The 21,122-nt window shown below is 39.0% G+C and overlaps 2 protein-coding genes across 16 annotated transcripts in view; both read left to right on the top strand.

The window, feature by feature from the left end:
- The window catches only part of PHF20L1 (PHD finger protein 20 like 1), a 62,808-nt gene extending 49,151 nt beyond the window's left edge, over positions 1-13,657 (top strand). For 6 of the 15 annotated variants that reach the window (XM_082324455.1, XM_082324451.1, XM_082324441.1 and 3 more), the window contains 4 exons: positions 2,204-2,399; positions 2,812-3,181; positions 6,924-7,089; positions 8,249-13,655. In XM_082324455.1, the coding sequence (XP_082180581.1) occupies positions 2,204-2,399; positions 2,812-3,181; positions 6,924-7,089; positions 8,249-8,391 (875 nt within the window). In that variant the 3' untranslated portion in view covers positions 8,392-13,655. Of the gene's footprint in view, positions 1-2,203; positions 2,400-2,811; positions 3,182-6,923; positions 7,090-8,248 lie in introns of all 15 variants that reach the window. The other 9 variants (XM_082324452.1, XM_082324448.1, XM_082324447.1 and 6 more) reach the window with 5 other exon arrangements.
- A 5,109-nt stretch (positions 13,658-18,766) lies between these two features.
- TG (thyroglobulin) overlaps positions 18,767-21,122 on the top strand; it is a gene marked incomplete at both ends in the record, with an annotated part of 159,517 nt that continues 157,161 nt past the window's right edge. Inside the window, 2 exons of the mRNA XM_082325442.1 lie at positions 18,767-18,833; positions 20,470-20,578. Of these exons, the coding sequence (XP_082181568.1) occupies positions 18,767-18,833; positions 20,470-20,578 (176 nt within the window). The remainder of the gene's footprint in view (positions 18,834-20,469; positions 20,579-21,122) is intronic.

The raw sequence follows: 21,122 nt of genomic DNA, 5'->3' as shown, positions 1-21,122 counted from the left end.
AACCACCTTTATCTGCAGCTGTCTGCTTGGGATTTTTAAGCAGAGATGTTATGCATTGCTTAAATTGTTAAAGCTTTGTCTGTTTTGTGTTACCTGTTATACTTCCTTGGGGCAAGTGATTCTAAGTTTGGCTCTGTGCAGAAACTTACTTTCCTGTTAGTAACATCTTGTTCAGCTATGCTAAATCTTATTCATGATCTTAATTACCATCGCTTTAGTTGTTGAAACTTAATTCCCCTGCAACCTTAGCACTTTTTCATGTCATTGTAGTCTGAAAAGTCTTTCTAAACAAATCGTTCTTATTCAGTGAACTGTTTTGCCTATACTTGGAATCACATCTGTTCATTTAAATATTTTTTTTTTTTTAGAGAAAAAGAACTCATTACCATTGTACACTCAAATATGCTGTGGGTGTAATTTCATATTAATTGCAATTTTATAATGTTTGCATTTGTCCAGAATTGTGTAAATGAAGGTGTGGAACTGAATATATAAAATATGAAAAAATCTATCACTTTTTATGGTAAACGATAGTGCACAAACATCTTGAACTTAAAATTGTTAAGATAAGTTTGAAATGGTAAGACTTAGGAAAAGTCTATTTATTTTTAAAATGAATACATATGATTAGGAAGATGTTGATTTAAAAATGATTCTGTCCATAAATGTATTTTTCTTAGGAGTTATTTGGAACAAAACTATACAATTTGGAAGAAAGTTTTTAGTATTTTTCCTGACAATTGATACAAACACACATACCTGTCTTCTGGTGAAATATCCAGCAGTTCAGCTGTTTCAAAAGGGCAATGAGACTACCCCCCCAAATTTACTTTCTTTCTGAATTTAAGAAAAAAAATCTGGAAACTGTTTGCAGAGGTATAAAATAACACAGTTTTTATTAGTTATTTTTGAGAGGAAAATTTAGGAAAATAGAGCTGGAAAGATGTGGCTTTTCTCATTTGCCCCAATCTGAATCTAAATTGTTGGTACAGAGTCTTGTTTGATGGTTCTGTGTGGTGTACTCTTTGAGCAGTCAAGCTTTTTCTTATTAAAACCAACTAATTTGTCTTGTGTTCTTTCCCTGCACTGTACTAGGTACTTCGTTATCCCCTGCTATGCAGAGACTGTGTCCCTAATTTTTATCTTCTCTCCCTTCCTAACCATTACTTCTTTTCTTTCTATGTCAGGAGAAAAAAGTCATTCACAATGTCAGTATTTTAAAGTGTATTGGGATAATGGGCAGAAAGGAGATAGACAGGGTATTCTCCTGAAAGGTATGAAGGGCTTCCATCAACCCATTCTTTGTTCTGTATATGATGATAGTCTGATATGAAATTGAGTGTAAGATATTGCGGTCTTAGTCAGTCTGTTTGTCTCGGTTCCTCATTGTAAACAATAATATTGGAATAATCAGCATTATACATTTCTAGTTTGGGGTTTTTTGGGGTTGTTTTGGTTTTGTTTTGTTTTGTTTTTTTTTTTTTTAAATAGTTATTAAGTTATTATAGAAGCATTAGCTAAATACTCATTCATGCCTGTTGGGTTAAGATTGTAGATGTTGCCATAGCATGGGAGACCTGAGGCCCACTTACATCAATATCCTCTCTAGTAGTGTCTGGTAAAAGGCACCTCAAAGGAGAGAGTAAGAACTCTGCTGTCGATAACTTTGAAATGTCTGCTTTTCATGAAGCCTTGTCCTGGCTTGTAATAAATAGATATTGTCTTCAGTATTAAAGCAAAATACTTGTCTTTTAGAAACAAACTAGGTGTTTTGGATATGTCCATATAAAATCCAGTCTCTAACATTTCTCTTGGTAACTTAGGTTTTCTTTTTCTTAAAAGTAAGCTGCAGTAGTTAGATAAATAAAATGCCAATTTAAACATTTTTTGCAGTTAGATTGATAATAGCACAGTTCTTAATATCCTGTACGTTGATTGCAAAGGTGATTAGATGTTCATTTCAAATGCCATTTAGAGAGGTCTTGAGATTTCAGGTTTATTTTTGTTTTCATAAGTGTTAAGAGTTTCCTCCTAATCCATGAAAACTAAATTTTAATATATTAATAGCAAGACCTTGAATCATTCTTTCATGGATGTTAGGAGACATTTAGGAGAGTACAGCATATAATTATAGCACTCTAGTTTTAAATATAATTCTGCTGTGGCTTTAGATGGCCCTCAATTTGTTTATTGCTTACCCCAGGTCAGAGGTGGAGTGCCAAATATCTTTATGATAAAGACTGGCTAAACAATGGACACATGTGTGGATTATCATTTTTGAAAGAAAACTACTCTCATCTTAATGCCAAAAAGATTGTGTCAACACATCACCTACTGGCAGATGTATATGGTGTAACTGAAATATTGCATGGACTGCAGTTGAAGATTGGGATATTAAAGTAAGTATCGGTCCACGGTTTATTCTCCATCTTTCTATATTTGGGTAGCAGAAACTACCATTATTCCATATGCATTATTCTCTCACATTAAAGTTCTTTCTTGTACAGTAGTTTAAAAAATAGAAGTGCAAGATGTAGAGTACCCTCCGCTTCAGTGGGAGTTAGGTGGTCAGCACCTGAGTGGATGTGGTGTATTGGGATTATTGGTGATTTTTACAGTTTTTTATAGTCAGTTTTGTGTTAAAGGGACATTCTGGATTTATCCTAAATTAAGAAGTGACCTAGAAATACTTACATGTTTGATAATGGTGCTTATCAGTAGCTGTGATCTAGCAGAAGTGGATGCTTAACAGTTCAGTGCTGTAAGTGGTATTGTCTATAACTTGCTGTTTTCCCCTCCCCTTTGTTGCAGAAATAAGCATCACCCAGACCTTCATCTCTGGGCTTATTCAGGGATGCGAAAAGAACAAGAACAATTAACTGTTGGGGTAGAGAAAAAATTAGTGACCTTGCCGGATGCTGTTAATCCAACTGAAAGGACGTGTCACAGTCAAAATCATAAAGAGCCGCCCAGTATACCCCAGAAGATGGAAGAAACGTACATCACAAGTGAGCACAGTTACCAAAAACCACAGAGTTTTGGTCAAGACTGCAAAGCAGTCACTGACCCCATGAGCTCAGATGATGAAGATACAAGTAGTTTTGAGGAAGATCAGGATTTTCACACAGAGAGTAAAAACTGTTTACAATATTCTTTTAAAGATGACGGCATGAATGAGCAGGTAAGTATCATTCTTCATCTGGGAAGTTTCTTAGTTCGAAAATATGTTCAATCTGATAAAATTCAAGCGCATACAAGTATTTAGAAATGTTCACTGTTATAAGTTGACGTATTCTATCAAATAAGTCAGGAAAGTCACTGGAAGCAAAGTTGGATCACTGACATAGTTTCAGGTGAAGTATATCCATTTCAGCTGGTGAGTGAAATGCAAAGTATGGTTAAAGTATTGCCTGTGCTAAAACTGCTCATGCTCAATCCGGTGTTTGGGGGGGGGAAATTCCTATGTTTAAAATGCAGTGTCTTGAAGCAGAACTTACGTCGTTTTTGAGGTGAGGAAAACAGGACAAGCTTCCTTTTTTCTCTCAATTCTGTTTTCTACCTGTGGGTTTTGTTGCTGTTATCGTTTGTTAAACTGAGATTTGTAATAGTGTTTATTATTTTACCGTATTCTTCTTTAAATAGCAACACTATCTAGAATTATGTCCACAAGTAATAATTTACTGACCAACTAATTTCACCTCATGTGCAACATCTTTTGAGCCTTTTATATTGCATATTTCTTCTAATTAAACATTTCACAGGTTTTTAGTCAGGATTATATGTGGCTATTTAAACATCTCTTTCTCATTTTTGCATTAATGATTTGAATCCATTACTTTGTGGAAAAGGTCTGAAACTTGTAGTCTGGGTTTAGTGAAGAGTTCTCTTTGAGCAAAAAACAAAGTGAAACAAACCTTTCTGTTTTCTACAATACCAACTGTGTGAGAATAAATCACCCAACTCATCCCCCTTTTGAAGTACAGTTTCTGGTATGGAAGAAATGAGTAAGATCCATCTTTTTTTCTTTTAATTTAATTTTAAATGTGGCATGTAAGCTGTATAGTCTGAATGGGAAATTTTGGCTCATTCTAGTTAGAAATAACTGTTCGTATGCTAAATTGTATTATTATATTCAGTTTGTTTAGTAATGAGACATGCAGCAGTGTAAAATACACTTCCCTTCCAACAGTAGCTTAAATTGTCATTGTGAATAGTATAAATACATTTAGAATGAAAAGAAAATAATATGTGAGCAGTGAAAGAAAACTAATGTTTCCTTCAGAGACTAAAGCATGTATCTAAAAAGCTAGGTGCTCTCTGTTTTAAACCAAGAGGAGATCTGTTTGGGGCAGTGTCAGAGTACTCTTTCCTTTGGAACACTTTACTTCACCTTGTCAGTAGTCCCAAGTAACAAGCGATAGGACGAGAGGAAACGGCCTCAAGCTGCGCCAGGGGAAGTTTAGGTTGGATCTTAGGAAAAACTTCTTCACTGAAAGGGCAGTCAGGCACTGGAACCAGGGAAGTGGCTGAGTCCCCAGCCCTGGAGGTGTTTAAAAGATGGATAGACGTGGTGCTTAAGGACATGGTTTAGTGGTGGACTTGGCAGTGCTGGGTTAATGGTTGGACTCAATGATCTTAAGGGTCTTTTCCAACCTTAACGATTCTATGATTCTATGGTATCTGAAATAAGGCTTTCAGTCTAGACTTAACACTCACTGAAAAGTTCTCCTTGGTGTCTCCGTGAACCTGTTTGTACTTACCTTAAGACCGTAACGACACTGACATTGAAGTGCCATTTTTACTTGAACTGACTTCTCTGTAAGGTGCCTTCTTCACCTCTCCTTGTCAAAGTTTTGGTTGGAGCTTTGGATTCTCCCTTCTAGCATCCCGCAGAGCCTTGAATATTCTGGATTTCCATGTTTTGTCTTATCCTAATCTACAGTTCTGTTACATATCTTCTTTTCTTTTATAAACGGTGTTCAGATGGACTATTATCGAGTCCCTTTTTGGACTATGCATCATCTTTAAAATTCTATTTCATTTCCTTGTTCTTGCTTCTGAAAGCACGAGCCTTCCCCACCTGAACCTCCCGTTTATTTCTTCTTCACAAGCTGGATTCTGTACTCTGCTTCTCTTACTACTCCTGCCACCACTGCCTGATTGCCTACATTGATCTCTTAGCTTAGAGGAGGACCCATTTTATCTTGTGGGTTTTTCTTCAAGGAGCATTTACTAGCCATTTGAATAAATACAGAGGTCATTAAAAGGAAAAAAAAAAAAGTCTTTCATGATGTTTTTTAGATGTTAAGTTATTTAGCTTTAGGATTTTCTCTAACTTACTGCAGTGGTCATCCAAAAGATTCACCTAACAGATGATTTTGGTTCGAGAATTATGGACTTGGGTCCTCATACAGCAAGGGAAAAATGGCGTTCTTATCTTGTGGTTTTAGAGAGGGACTGAAAATTGTAAAATACAAGGCATTTCTTATTTACATTGGAAACATCCTTTATAAGATTAATAACAGTTTGAATAGTGAAAACACTGTGGAGGCAAACCTGATGTCTTGAGAGAAGAAAGGTTTTATCTGAAAGGTTTGAGAGTTTAGAGGCATTTATGACTTTTTAAATCTATCTTTGCTAAATGACTTTGATGCCACTAAGGATTACTGTGAGTATGAACAATACTTGTCCTCCAGGACTCACTCGTAAAGCTGCCAGCAGGTCGGTCCAAGTTTGATTTGGTTTTTTAATTGATTTTAGGTCTTAAAAAAAATGAGTTAGCACGTTTTTTTCTGCTTAAGAAGTTACTTAAAATCCATCAGTCCCTATATTCTTTTTCCCTGCTCTTCTCACTCTTCCACTTCTTGACTGGATAAAGAAATACTTTAAGAAAAAAAATGGTGTTAAGTCTGTTGTTATGTGACATGGAAAAAATCAGCTGAGCACTTAATCAGAGAAGTATATTAATACGATAACATTTACTCCTTGCTCTAGCATTTACCATGGACTGACACTGTGTGAGCACACATATCCAGCATTCTAGTCCCTAAAATAGGATCATCAATAGTGAAAGAACTTCATCAGATATAAAGTCATAGTGGATATAAAATGGAAACTGTGAATCCTGCCAATTGATGGAGATGCTGAACATTTTAACTAATTAAATCCTATATATTTCCTTTGGTCGTTTCCATTAGCTGAAACGTCAAATACGGAAAGATGAGGAACTTGTGTGTCTCTGACTTGCTATGAAGATACTAATTATTTCAGAGAAGTCAATCTTCCTCAGATACTATGTTTGCATAACTGCATGTTACTGCCCTTGTAACTAACCCCAAACTTGTTCAATTCTGTCCCAGACTTGTGCTTGCAAGATACATGAGACCATAGCAATGGTAGGAAGAGAAGTCTTTTGTCTTAATCAACAAGCAGAATAGCCACCTTATTTGTGCAAAATGATGACTTGACATCTTGGATATTACTGCATTTTAAGGAGTTTTCCTTCATTCTCTGGATAAAGTTGAAACAAACCTTAGGGCTTTGCACATTTTTGGTAATGGTAGAGCGATGCAGTTCAGCACTTCATAATTTAAGTCACTATTTATATAAAAAGGGCACAGAAATGCTATTTGTCTTACTGCATTAAACAAAGTGCTTGAGCTGGTAAACTTTACCTCTTGCCTCACTCCCCCAGTGCTGTACATGCTTATTTGTATGGAATTTGCATTTTGTTTGGTTTAGTCTATTGATGTGTCATGGTACGTCGCTTTTTTGAGTATGCTTTTTGTCAAGTAGACAGAAATACAATTCTAAAACAGTGTAGTTTATCGTGTGACTCAATTGTTGAAATCAACACCAGAAATTAAAAAACAAAGCAACCCTCTTAAATGGCAATTTTTTTTCTTTCTGTTGCTCCTATGAAGAAGAATTCTGCTGAAGGAAACACTGTCTTTGTTTGTAATGAAAGAAAAGGCTCAGAAGAACAAGTGGACACACATCTTCAATGGCAGCTAAATCTCCTTACTCATATAGAGAATGTACAGAACGAAGTCACCAGCAGAATGGACCTGATTGAAAAAGAAGTTGATGGTAACTGCATTGCCAGATACTTATTAATACACCTGTAACAGCATCTTTCATAGCCTCTGTGGTGCACGTGATCTGAGGCACTGAGGAAGGATTTTTAAGAATTGTATTCAAATTGGAGTACCCAAAATTAAAACCGGAGCTTGTACCCTTGATCCCTCCACCCCCTTCCACAAGTTTTGAATGCCCAATAAAGTAGCCTAAGTACTCAGGACCCCTGAAAATTTAGCTCAAGTTTGTGATATTAGGCAGATTTCAGAAAGGTTAGATAACTTGTCTAGTCTTTGTCCAGATGCGGATCTTAAAGCTGATGGATTTTTCTATGCCTGGAGTGGTTTTGACCTGACTGTCTTAGTATTTGACAATATTTAGGAAAAAAAAAAAAAGTGTTCATTCTGCCTTCAACTTTGGTTTGCTATATATTGGTAAATAATTGGTTTCAGGAAGACAAATCAGGGTGCATGAGAAAACTTGAATGAGATTATAGTGTAGGAGTAAGTATTATAACACGTAAATTTACTTGCCAGTCATAGAAATTAAGAATGAGGGGAGCTTGTAGTCTAGTCATAGGAGTCCTTAATTATCTTCTGACAAATAAAGTTGTCTTATTCCTATTTGCAGTTTTACTTTCAGTATTCCTGCTTTTGTGCTAGGCAGTATTTCTAGGCTAACAGGGTTGACCTTTTCCCTTCTCTGTCTCTACAAGCAGAGAAACTCCTTGAAAACTTTTGTTGAAGAGGTAGAAAACCATTCAGTAATCTGGACCTTGTAAACAGGAGCCTGTTAACGTGACAGAAGCAAGCCTTGCATTTAAGGATTCCATTTTCTGTTACAGAACTGTCATAGCTCATGAACTGAGGTTTCTTTTATGTGTGTAGATGGTAAATTGTTAGCCAAGTGTATAATTTGCTCCCAGGTACCTTTTCATGGTAATAATCAAATCAGAAGATCTGTTTAGATTGTTTGAGTGAAACACAGATTTAGTTGGCATTTCCCTAATAAAAATTTCTTCTGTTAATTAAAATCTCAGTATATTTTTCTCAGCCTCAGTATATTTTTCCCTTCTTATAAAAGACAGAGTGTGAGAAAGAAAACTTTAATTCTTATGAAAACTGTTTCTCGAAGACTTATTCTAATCAACTTCTTCCTTTTCCTTCTGTAGTTTTAGAAAGCTGGCTTGATTTCACTGGAGAACTGGAACCACCAGATCCTCTGGCAAGATTGCCTCAGCTCAAGCGACGTATCAAACAGCTTTTAATTGACATGGGGAAAGTACAGCAAATAGCAACGCTTTGCTCTGTATGACAAAAGGAAGAATAAAGAAATAAAAATAGGTTCTTTACGGTGAATTTTCTTACTAGCCACAAGACTGACAGGAAGACAGGAAAAAGCTGAGCATTTATCTGGTTCTTTGCTGATTATATTAACAGCCTGAAGCTTTAGAGAGAGGAGAGGAAATTTAGAGTAAGGAATCTGTTTTATTGAAAATCTGAATATTCAATGTCCAAGCTTCAAAATGTGATATATTACATCCTGAGAAACGATGATATGATTTTAACATGATAAACAAGAAAATCCCCACATACAAGAAAGCTGAACAAACAAAAACTCTGCAAAGGACAATGCTACTATTTTGAAACCTTTGGCAAAAGATTCTAAATTAGCAGAATTCAGCTGACTAAAAATTCTTGGGAACTGCTTTTTTAATGAATTCCTCTTATCTTGCTAGTGAAAGATAGACACAGAGAGATCTGTATCCTCTCTACAAGGAAAGTTTTTAGATTTTTTCCTTCTCTCATGAATGTTCAGGAAAATGAACATACTAGCTTTGATTTTTGAAAGAAATTACTTATCATGGTCTCCTTTTTAAAGTATTTTTTTAAATAGAAATCCTTATTACAGCACCCTTAGGCTCCTTTAAAACATAAGTGGCAAATAGTGGTCAGATGTGCCAAATAATATTAAAACCACTGGGATGAGAGTTTGATTGACTTACATGAAGGTTTTTTCCAAAGTCCTACTCGGTGCCAGCAATCCATCCAAAATTGTATCTAGTTTATATTTTTTTACGTTCTCTTGCAGTATTCAGGATTCAAGGTACAATTTTTGTCCTGGGTAGCTCTGTTCTGGTGTTGGCCCTCTGAAAATGTTACCATCCTCAGCTGGGATGAGGAATGACAAGAGCAGCAAAACTGTCTGTGGCTGTGAAAATACTAAACCACTAGAATAAATATCACAAGATACATTATCCAAGATGTTTTTATAAAATCTCTCAGCTTCAGTGAATGAAACATCATGAAACCAAAGGCAACCTACTTGCCCTGTTAGCTCTTGCTGGATTTTGAGCCCAGGACTTTCCCTGTGCTTATAAGTTGCCACTGTACCCAGTGCTACATACGTATTTGTATGTGTATGTATATGTGTATAGATACACATGTACATATATACGTACTATATACATTTATATCTACACATGTCTAGTTTTATTACGATAGACTATAAGAACTGGTGGTTAACATGAAATGTTACCTTTTAACAAGCAGTTTCTAAAATTGAAAATAATGTATGTACAGGTTTTGAAATTTGTAAAATATGACTGTTAAAAGGAGGCTATTTAACTGATGACATTAAGATACTTGAACATTTTATGCCTCACATCTGTTTATCAGTTCTAGTTATCTGTATAAATGCATTTTAGAACCGATAGACAGTAAACTTGAATTTACCTTTTGATAAGAGTACAAGCCACTGTACATTCAAAAATTATTTAAATTTGCAAACACACTGTTCTATATGTAAGGTACTGTATGTAAAACTGTTTATTAAAACTATTCTGCATACTCTACATTTTCCACTTTTCTTCCTGATCTACATACAAATGTAAAAAAGAAGTGATTGTTATAATGTACAGACCATCAAAAATCAAAAAATCTTCGAATGCCTTTTGAGGATGCGTAAAACTGAAAAATGTGCCAAAGATGGATTATCTGGGAAAGACTGCAACCAGTGCATTGAACTTTCATGGTAAAACCATTATTGAGAAAGAAAGCAGCCTGGCTGGTTCGTTGCTAAGATAGACCTACCCTGACATTTCCCATCTGTCTGTCATGTCTGATGTGAGTTATCGCTCTTGATGTCCAAAGCAAAACGTAAACCCCTGTTACAGAGTGGTTGCTGTTTAAGAAGTCTTGCCACATCGAGCTTATAGGAGACATTACAGAGCTGCATGGTAACGTGGAAGTTAATTCTGGAATCATGATTGGCAACTTCGTAATGCAGAAAGAACACAAGAGCTGAGGAGTTGTTGACGTTTTTATAGGAACTGTTAATAAATAAAATACTGTGTTATATAGTTGGATGCTTAAATAACTGCTTCAAACAATATGAATAGTTGAGTGACCTACTTGCTTTTGGGTATGTGAGACTTTTTTATATATTATTCACTTGCTGCATATCCTTGAATGTGGTACTGTGTGTACTGTATAAGAGAAGTGTAAATCCAGATGAATTACTTTGAAACAAAGTGGAGTGTATTTACATAATTTATACAGCATACACTGTAGCAATATTATGCAATGTGTGTGCATGCGTGTGATGTAATATAATTGTAAATGTTACTGAAGGTGGACTGAGAGGTTCCAGGTGGGAGGACGGAGGTTTCCTTCTTAGTGCAGAGATGGAGGAATAGTATCCTGAAAAGGAAAACGTAAGGTCAGAGTTAAAGTTGCCCTTGCTGCTTTAACTTATCTTTTGTTTGTATATGTAATGGTCTCTAAATTTACATGAGTATGTAATTTTATCCCTCAGGATCCTGCCTTATTCAGGATGGACTGTGCTGACAAAAACAAATCATCCATTCAATATTTTATCTTCATTTCTTGTGTAGTCTCATATTATAAAAATTCCTGCAAGCATTCATATCTTCTAAGAAACATAATGTCAGTGTCCGGACAGACAGTGCTGTGATACATTGTGTATTGCTTGAATGCTTCGCAAACTTGTCCGAGTTTGCTTTCTCAAATTGTGATGTTAGTCTGTAAAGCGAACATTAGTTTTGGTCCCAGTTTCTCAAGTATTCAAAGGTTTGAGATGCTTTTGAAGTTTTTTTTTAAACACTTACAAGTCAAGTGCCACAAAAATGCTAAGTGTTTTGCACAGAATGTAACCTACGGTTGATTGCTTTGCTCGTGTGCCAGTCAAACCCGATGTGATCTGGCTCATACCAGTATTTCTTCTAGTTGGCCTTATCGAGAGAATCTTTTTCCTGTAGGCATCATCTTCCATCTGTCTTCCTGCCTCCCCTGTAAATAAGCCAGGGATCTGCACACAGTCTGTTTGCAACATCATTTATTGGGGCGTGAATTGCAATTACTTGTGCTGTATGATGAAGGAGGCAGACCCTCTCTGAGGAAGAAGTAGTGTATGGCGATGTAAGGTCTGTTTTTGATACATGTGCTTAGAAAGGTAAAGTTTTAAAATTTGCAGCCTTCTTTTAACTTAATATAAGTTCTTAATAGTAATAAAAGGGAAATGCCATTGTACAGAAGCCTCTTGTGATTTCAGCCGGCTAAATGGCAGATTCTTGGAGCCTTTAAATGCCCAGCTTTTTGGCTGAGGGTTGGTTTGTTTTTTTTTTCATGGAGGTATCAGTGATTCATTTCAAAGCCGCCTCCTTCCTGTGACCATACCATAAGCATCTACATCAGGAATTCTGTATTTTCAGTTGCAGTGATGGCAGTAGCACGTCAGTATTGCAGTCATAAATGAAACGTGGTCTTGGTGACGTGATCAGGTATCGCCTGATGGGGCTGCCTGTGGGTCGGTTACAGAACAGAGGTACTTCACGTCATATGGCAGGGAATGGGTTGGAAGATGCTGCCTGCTAACCCTTTTCTTGAGTAGCTGTAGGTCGAGTAGTGCCCATATTTTGGATATTCTGGCCTTAGATGCATAGATCTTTGTTCAGCTCTGGAGTAATTTACAGTGGTAGAAGCCTGTTCGTCCTCTTTAAGATAGTCGAAGAAGATGGATTGCAATTTTCTGATTTCGTATATTTGCTGGGTGGCAAAGAACTGAAACTGTTCTTCCGTGGGTGCAGTCCTCTTGCGTGGCTGACACCCACCTGTCTCTTAATTTTGTCTCTAAGCTTCTACGTGTGCTCCTCATCTGTGTGTCCTGCAGCTCCTATCTGTTTCTCCTTTTGTTCTTCAGCTTTCTGCACTCTCGTCTTCTGTGAGGCCTGGAGGGTTTCACTCCTCTGTTCTTGTGCCCATTTCTTTCTGGCTGCTGTGGGAAGCAGTCGTAGGGAAAGGTCTCCTGCTCTTCTGTCCTCGGCCTCCAGTGTGTCCGATCAGCTGTGTGCGATTGGAGTGTGTGTACCATGATCAAAATCTTCAGACGGTTCTGCTGCCTTCCTTTAGTAAGCCTCTTCTGAGCTTGTGCAAGTGGTATCTCCCTCTCCTCCCACCTGGCTTCTAACTCAACTAGACTCGAATGAATATTACAGCAGAGCCCCTCGGGCACTCGTGGGCTCCAGCACTCCTTGCCAAACTGAAGGTGGGGATGTAAAGGAGTTGCTCGAACATCAAAGTAAAATTATAAAAGTGTTTTGATGCTTGCAAACCAGAATATTTTTCCTTTGTATTTGAAAGGAAAGTGCAACTATTTTTCTTCACTGGAACTTTAAAAGACACAAAACAGATCCTGAACTGAACCGGAGCTTGATGTAAAAATCAACAACAAAAGCAGGGGGTGGGAAGCTCTCTGTAAGCAGGGGCTTCGTAACAAGAAGTGTGCGGTGTCTTGGCTGCCTTGCCCCGTTAGCGGTCCCGTGGAGGTGCCGATGTGTCAAGGGGCGTGCAATGACGCCATTCATTTGCAAACGGGACCCGTCTTTGCCACGTCAGTTTAGAAGACTGGAACCGCAGGTTTTCTCTTTACTGCTTAGAAATGTTACAGTACATGCACCTTAATTTTGGCGTGTTTATTAAGGTCAGAGGCTTAATCGCTTTCGAAATGCCCATTGCTGTTCTCACATTTTATTAGCTGACACTTTTTTTCTGTTTTACTCAGTCCATATGGCTTTAGGTGATCATTTTACAGAGAATGTTTGACATACTTCAGTAATGGGTTTTATTATGCTATATTGTGTCCTGGGTGCGGGGGTCTGTCTTTAGCAATAAGTATTATACACTATGTGTATATCTGTTTATATATGGGAAACAAGCCTGGAGCATGTAACGACGGTGAAAATACACTGCACAGAGAGCAGATTGGGCATTTGGCAGCCAGTCTGCACCAGCCTGAACAATTCAAATAAAGAATTGGAGACCGCATGAAGAAAACGAACTAGCGTGAAAAATCATTCAGGAGTGAATTTCGCTTTCCATACACACTGGGCCCGTGTGTAAGCAGTAGATGAGCCAGCCTTATTCCATGGATTGAATAAGTAAAGCTAGTTCAATTGCTGTTTACTTCAAACAGCAGCCTTCCTTTCTTTAAAACTGGCCAGAGCCACCGCCGTTCAGCTGCAGCCATGTGCGTCGGTGTATTGTCACTACACACGCTGAGAGAGGCAGCAGTGCACTATTATTAAATCTTCTATGAGAGAAGCAAAATACTTTCTTCTGTGATTTGTTTTTTTTTTGGTTTTTTTTATAATAGCAATAATGTTGACTGCATTCTAATACTCACAATAAAGGTCTGTTGAGATTGTTACGTGCCTGGGCTCCCATTCAGTGGACTTTTGTTTTGGCGAGCTAGCGGGTGCTCGTATATGTTTTAAAGCATTAGGGAATCTTCAGCTGCAGTTGTAGCCTGTAGTCAGTAAGTTACGTGCGGTCATTGGTACTCATTTATTTGTATACATTGCAAAGCTTAAGGGAATCTTCAGTTGTATTTTAGCCTGTAGGCAAATTATGCAGTCAGTAAATTATTTACAGTACTGAATTACTTACTGTGTGGCAAAGTAATTAGAAGATTTTTCTGTTCCTGAACTGCTTTGGTGCTTAACAATTTCAGGGTTTGAGTTTTGCTGAAAGACAATGCCTTTCAACGATGTTCAGAGCGATGGCATCTCTTCTTTTGGGCAGCTGTCTGCCTTCTAAGGGTGTTTCTAGTTTCATGCCTTTGTACAATGTCCATACAAAATAACTTCAATTTGCTTTTAGTGGTTTCTTATATTTTAGTACTGCCTACAAACTGTTGTTCAGGACAGTGTTGTAGTAGGAAAGAAATAAGCAAACGATGCTCAGTAAGGTCCTGTCCTAGATGTCCTGTGGACCAGGGCACAAATGGTAAGTGACAGGTGAATAAAATCGGACAGAATCCAAATGAGTTACTAACACAGAGAAATTTTTCTGTTCTTCACAGCAAAAATAGGTATGATCTTAAACATGCAAGAAATTTCAGAATTTTAGTTCTGAAACAGATGTTTTAATCATTGAATGCACAGTCTCAAAGCAGTCTCTCAAATTGAAGATAAAAGGCCAAATTCACATCTTGGAGTAATACACTGAAACACTTTTTTATAATTAGCAGACTTATTAAAGAAGAGGTTTCCCGAGTCAGACCAAACATCCAGCCAGTCCAGTGTCTTATCTTCAGTCAAAATACAATGTCAGCATCTGTGGAAACATACTGACCATAAAAGATCTGTACAAATTGGTCTTTCCCTTAATGTATCTTTCAATTCTGTTAAACTGAGGTTTCCTTTACCAAAAGCTTTATGAAGACCGTCAGTTTTATCAGTCGCTGACAGATCTGTGCTCCATGAGGTTAATCCATCCTTTTTCATTCGTTTCTCCCCACAACCTCAGGTAGCATACTGGATCCCACAACCTCGTTGTGTGGCAGAAGGAGTTGTGTTTGTCCTTGAAGTCGCTTTCTGACTCTGTTGACTGTATGCTATTGCCTTCAGTTCGAAGAAGATTAAGTACTGCATTATCAAAAAGACCAAAAATCCTTTGGTCCTACCAGCAGCAGAAGTTTGGCGCCCTGTTGCTGTCCTTGTGTGCTGGCGGTGCCTTTTCTCACTGCGTTACCTTGCTTTTGTCAAACATTGAGTCGATTCAGCGTGCAAATCTATCCATTGCGCAAATCTACCCATCAGTGTGCAAATCTGTCCATCCGGGGTTTCAACACAATCTGCATCCCAGGTGTGGTTAGAATAAATATTTTTCTACCTTGCATCAGTATAGTACTATTAGAGGAAAACTGTGTTATCTCCAATGGATAAGTAAGAAAAACAGCCATTTTACCTGTCCTAGAAATGTTTCATTTCTGCAGGGACAAAGGCAAGTTCAAATGTTCTTGCATGGGCTGCTTTAGCTTCTTTTGTTGCCAAAGGCACTTTGCCAGCTGGTGAATTGTAACACAAAGAATTGGGAAGTCCTCTGCCCGCTTTCCTGATCTAGCCAATTTTAGCATAGCAGTTAACGGAACTTCCCAATCGTTCCGTCAATCTGAAGAACGAGTCATGTATGAAGTGACTGAAACTTGTATTAGCTGGTGGGGCTATGCTTTTCTCCTTGTCATCTTTTAATTTTGCATCACATGAGGACTTTTTAAACCTTAATCAGAGATGATAGAGATAAGTGCTTCACAAGGTCTTGTTATCGCTATCTGTGCCAAAATCACGTGCAGAAGATTGAGATGAATGTCTCGTGCTTGGGAAGAACTCTACCAAATGTAAAGCATAGTTCTCCTCTGTCTCTAAGTGTGATAAGTTGCTAACAAATGGTGTGAGTCTATGATTTTACATAGTTCTCTTAAAAGTTGAGAGAGGATTGTCCAATGTTGGTCATCTTTTTAACACAGAAAAGCAGTTTATTATTTAAAACTAAATGAACTAATTGATATGGGCATAATTTGACAATGTTTTCAGTTCTTAAAATTTTTGCTTCCAATTTGCTGCCTCATTCAGGAGGCTCCCTTAAGTTCATTTCTTAAACTAAGGTTGACTTCTCAGGCTCAAGTTTTATTTGGGTGAGAGCAACTTTTCTGCGAGTGCAGATGTTTATGTACTCATATACGGCATCATTTATCCTTGGGCTTTTTGATATGTAAAAATTGCAGTTACGCAAACCGTCTTTTCTGCTAAGAAAGTGTATACAAAACTGGAACAATGAATAAACGGTCTGCTTCTTCCTTCAGGTTTGCGATTTCAATGTTTCATAACACCAACGTTTTTCTTTCCCCCAACAATTCTAGCCTAGATTGAGTAGCTTTTTGTACAACAAACAAACCCCTCATTTCCAGCACTAGAGCAATGATTTTGAAGTCATGTTAGTTTTAAGGCTATATTGGCCACAAGGGCCTTTTCTGCTTACTCCTTTTCTCCCCTTCATTGGTGAGCTAATTTAAGATATTCTTCCATCTTTTCTCAGGTGCTAAAACTAGAGGTCAATTCAATCGTCCCTTCACTGGAGGTTATGCAGTGAGCTTTTTGTTATTTGAATTTGACCAGCCATAGGTAACAAGTGCCTTTTTAATCCACGGGCTATTGCATCCCATTGAACTTGCGTGTATCGAGACACCCATCTTGGTTTGACGCACATCTAGAAGTGGTTTAAGTGACACTAATTGCCAAAAGTCACTTTCTCACTTTGTTTTTTAAGAGACTTTTAAGACTTGGCTGTTCTTCCCAACTTGCATAGTTCAGAGGTTGTTTTCTGAGTGTTTCTGAAGGAAATAAAAGCAATCTTGGGAATCAACACTATGTAGATATTGCAGATTTGTGCTTCTTTCTGTTAGTAATAGCCCTTTGATACCTTCTTGGTTTCCTGTCTGGCTTACTCCGTTATCAGCTACTAATGACCTTTGATAGCAAAGAATAAAGGAGGAAAGTGAATGGCTGCCTTAATGAGCTTGCTTCTCTCCCCATTTGCTGTGCAAGGAACCTGAATGACAATATTTGACAAACTTCAGAAAAGTGGGCTAAATCAATATCGCGCACACCCCCCCAAGGCACATGCTCTGGATATGTATTTCAGCAGCTTGGATACATTGCTGTGCCTGCAAGGACAAGCGTTGTCCCCTGCTGCCCCTGGAGAGGCCCTGACGCTGGGCTGGGCTCTCCCTTGTCACCCTCCTGTGACTGCCCCACCGCAACGGGGACCAGACACAAACCTGAGACTCTTGAGGCATACTTGAGTCAGAAATATATGCCATGTTCAGACTTTTAATCTTTTATAATTTGATTTATAATTCAGCCACCCTAGTGCTAATGCTGGCTATTCTCTGTTCAGCCTGATTCTGTTGATCTGCATGTATGCTTGCCTCCAAATTCTATGCTAATCCAGAAGTTAATTTTCTTTCTGCTTAATCAGGGCTGTTACAGAAGTTTTATTTATGCCTTTGAAGGCTGCCTTTTTTGGTCTGTCATCTACATTGGACATGTTCTTCGTCTTTTCCCGGTTTGATCTTTCTGCTATTGACTTTCCTCAAGTCCAGAGTAGGTTGCTTTAAAGTCAAATCCAAATACAGTCCTACTCATTTTAAAAAGGCTAGCCATGCTAAAGCAAGGTTGTACTGCTGTTTGAAATCACGTTTACCATGTATATCAAACAGTGTAGCACTGTAGTGGTCTACAGCCTAGGGAGAAGGATGCTTGAACCACTGTTAGCACAGTCTTGGTCTGTACAGGCGAGTATCAGAGAGTTGTTTCTAGGCTGCCTGGTACCCGTGAATCACAAACAAGAGTGCTGCTGTCACTTTTTCCTGAAACCAGCCTAAGGCCATCCTCAAGCATGTGCTTCTGTTATTATTTAGTTCATTCTTCTGGGCCCATTTGTCCAACAAGCTTTGCATAAGTGAGGGTGAGTTCTCATAATTCCTGGTGCAAGTAAATGTTAACTGGCAATCATAAGAGGTGGGCAAGTAAGAAATGATGCTCTGGAAGCAAGGAAATATTTCTGATATGTTTTAAGTCAAGGTTCTTGCATGTGATTGGTACCAAAAGGCTGGACTTAACATGCTTAATGGTTATACTGGTCTTACACCTGGAGGATGAAGCCCAAGCAGCTAAGCTGCTTCCCATCAGGTTCTTGTCTGTATAAAAGCTCATGGCGCAAGTGGGAGTAAAAGCAAAAGGTCAGATGTAGTTGACTCTGACCCTCAGTTCCCTTCATAGTCAGTGGAGCTGCGTCCATCCTGTTTTTCACTTAATAAATAACCACATTATGAATTGTATTTACTCCTAGTGCTGCAGCGCTTGGAGGCCTAAGTTTTGCCTGTCCCCTCAGCAGGCTAGGCTCTCTAGAAACACAAAAAATGTATTTCTAATACAGAGCACAAAGTCTGGTTGCACCACAGTGCAGGTGAGAGCCGGAGCTCTGGCCGGGGCCATGTCAATATGCTCAATTTGAGTTTGATTTAACGAAGCCCCCCCGCCACCCCCTGCGCCTGCTGCCGCTTGCTCTCCTCTCCGATGGCCGGGCTCAGTAGTGCTCCCTGGAGCGGGGATGAGAACTGGCTGAGGAGAACCACGAGGGCCGTTCCAGGTGAATGGGCCTCTTGCAGTTTTCTCAGAAGCATCGTATGCGTCACTCGCCCAATTTCATGGTCAGTCTACCGGCGCGTAAGTGAACCCCTCCATTGCTATAAAAAGGCAGGCGAAGGCTATGTGGGGTGTGCAGGGCTGCCTCGCTGACAGCAGGGGATGGAGCTCTCCCATCGCAAGATGGGCTCCATCCCATTTTGCACCCTTCTTTGCTGCTTTATTAGCATAGCAGCAGCCAATATATTTGGTAAGTACGCTTGTTCTTTTCCTTTGCCTGTATCCAGTAGTGACTGTGCTCCTGTGGTCTTTGCTCTGCTCTGTATATTATTCCGACAGAGTATGTAATGATCTTGAATCTTGCACACTGCAAGTTATTGTGTGCCGTGCAAACTGACTTCAGGCTCCAGGTTAAATACGAAGCTATAAGGATCTTTAAATGGTCAGCATTATCTGAGTTCAGTACACCTGGTTTTTGGGTGGAAAAAAAAAAAGTTCTGGAAGAATAGATTGAGCTAGAGAAGGAGCTTGGGTAAAAAAGGTGGGGCTGCAGGGATGCGAAGGTCCTAAGATTATATCTTGTACTTGCATGTGCCATCATCTAGTTTAGGCTTGAACCTTAAGATACTGAACAGTCTGAGTGCTGTCCCCAGTTCTTTGGTCTGAGTTTGACATTCTTGCAAAACAAGCAATCTGAATCGCTCAATCTCTTAACTCAGATGTCTTAGTAGACCCTCTCTAGCACTGTGCACAGGGATCTCCACACATCCCAGAGCAACTGGCCCTGATTTATGTTTAAGATGAAAATGGAGAGGTTTGCCTACACGTGGATGTCTATAGGTGAGCTAACTCAAAATCCCTTTACAGTCTTGTGAAAATTTTCACATGGGCTTAAGGGGATGCAGTAAAAACTCACAGAAACAGAAGTGATTGAGTGATCTTAAGAGCACAGAAATCATCTGTGGTTAAAGAAGTCCCTGAGCTGCAAATTATTGGAGGCTGAAAAGTATTCAGGATGCTTAGGATGTATTGGCACTGTTATGTGTGGTCACACTCAGACCAAATACTGGATTAAGTTAACCTCTAGTCTAAATCGCTGTAGCTGTGGTTTTGTTTGTTTGCTGTATTTTTATAGAACTAGTCAATGGAATTAAGAGCATGATATTCATCGAATTTTGAGGATGGGGAAAGAGTCAGATCAACTAATCTCTTCTCTAAAAAAGAAGCTACTGAATTTCATCATTCTCCTAAAGGAGCATCCAAATGTGGCTTTGAATGCATTAAGAACTGAAGAGTTGACTGTTCTCTTGCTAGGTGGCTTCAGGACTTGATCACTTGCCCTGGTGAAAATTGAGGAGTGCTCCTAATATGAATTAGTCTGATGCTAACTGCTAGATATTGATTCTTTTTAGGTCTTTCACAAGATTAAGCAATACCTCTCCTTTTGGTGGAATAGTGAGGGACTTAGCTTCAATAAAGGATAAATACTCAGAAACATGAACAGTGATGTGTGTGGTTATGGCAAAGGGCTGTTTTGTGGTGACAGCCACAGCTAACTCTGAGCATGTAGACTACCTCAGGTACTGGAAAATTCTAGCTATACTAGTACAGAACAGAGCTGAAGCTAATCAAATACAGGCCTGGGAAAGGGGTTCACGAGCACCTCCGTCATGTGCTTATCCTGCAGCTGGCAGCCCGGTGAGTTTGTTCAGTACTGCCCTGTGCTGTCCCGTCCAGAAATGCATGCAAGGAGCAATGGGGAAACGACCAGGGAGGACCCATGCACCTGGGGCTTTCACCACACAGCGTTGGCACTAACAGGGTTTTGATAAGAACAGGCTTGTGGTGAAACCACCCTTAGGTGTTTACCTTTTTGGTGCTTTCAGAGTACCAGACAGATTCCCAACCATTACGTCCATGTGAACTTCAGAGGGAAAAGGCTTTTTCAGGAGGAGAAACCTACGTTCCTCAGTGCTCAGAAGATGGCCAGTTCAGGTAACTCATCCCTGCTATTATTCTACTGTTATGCGACATGACCTTTCATTGCTAATGAAAGCTTTAGCTTCAGTTTTGAAGAGCCTCTGTATCGGTGGACTGAAGGGTGAGGGGTGCAGGAGACTGAAGGGGCTTCATTGAGCCATGTTGCAGGTCCAGCCTCTACTGAATAAATTTCATGTTGCTGGAAATAATCTCTGGGTTAAGAGGTCAATCTAATATTAATAGGCTAATCTTGGCAGCGTTATTTGCGTGTTAAATACTTGGTGCAGGTTGTTGTGTAATGCAACTGCTGTCTTCCTACGAATGCTCCTGGGTGCCTGGTCTGTGATCAGTGTGCCAGCTGGCACAGCCCAGCCAAGCTGACTTGGAGAAGTTATCCACCCTGCTGTAAGTGGCACAGTTGGGTTTCCTTCTAGAGGCAGTAAAGGAACTAAAGCACATGGAGAACAGTGGTTTAGAGAGCAGCATGTTGCTTGAAGATGCAAGAAGCTAATGAGTTAAAGCTGAGGCTGAGAGGGAGTGCACACTGTAACATTCTCTA

This window comes from Platalea leucorodia (genome assembly GCF_965183815.1).
Source record: "Platalea leucorodia genome assembly, chromosome: 1".
NCBI lineage: Eukaryota > Metazoa > Chordata > Aves > Pelecaniformes > Threskiornithidae > Platalea > Platalea leucorodia.
Note: the sequence above shows the minus strand (reverse complement) of the source record. Positions and strands in the feature narration are given on the sequence as shown.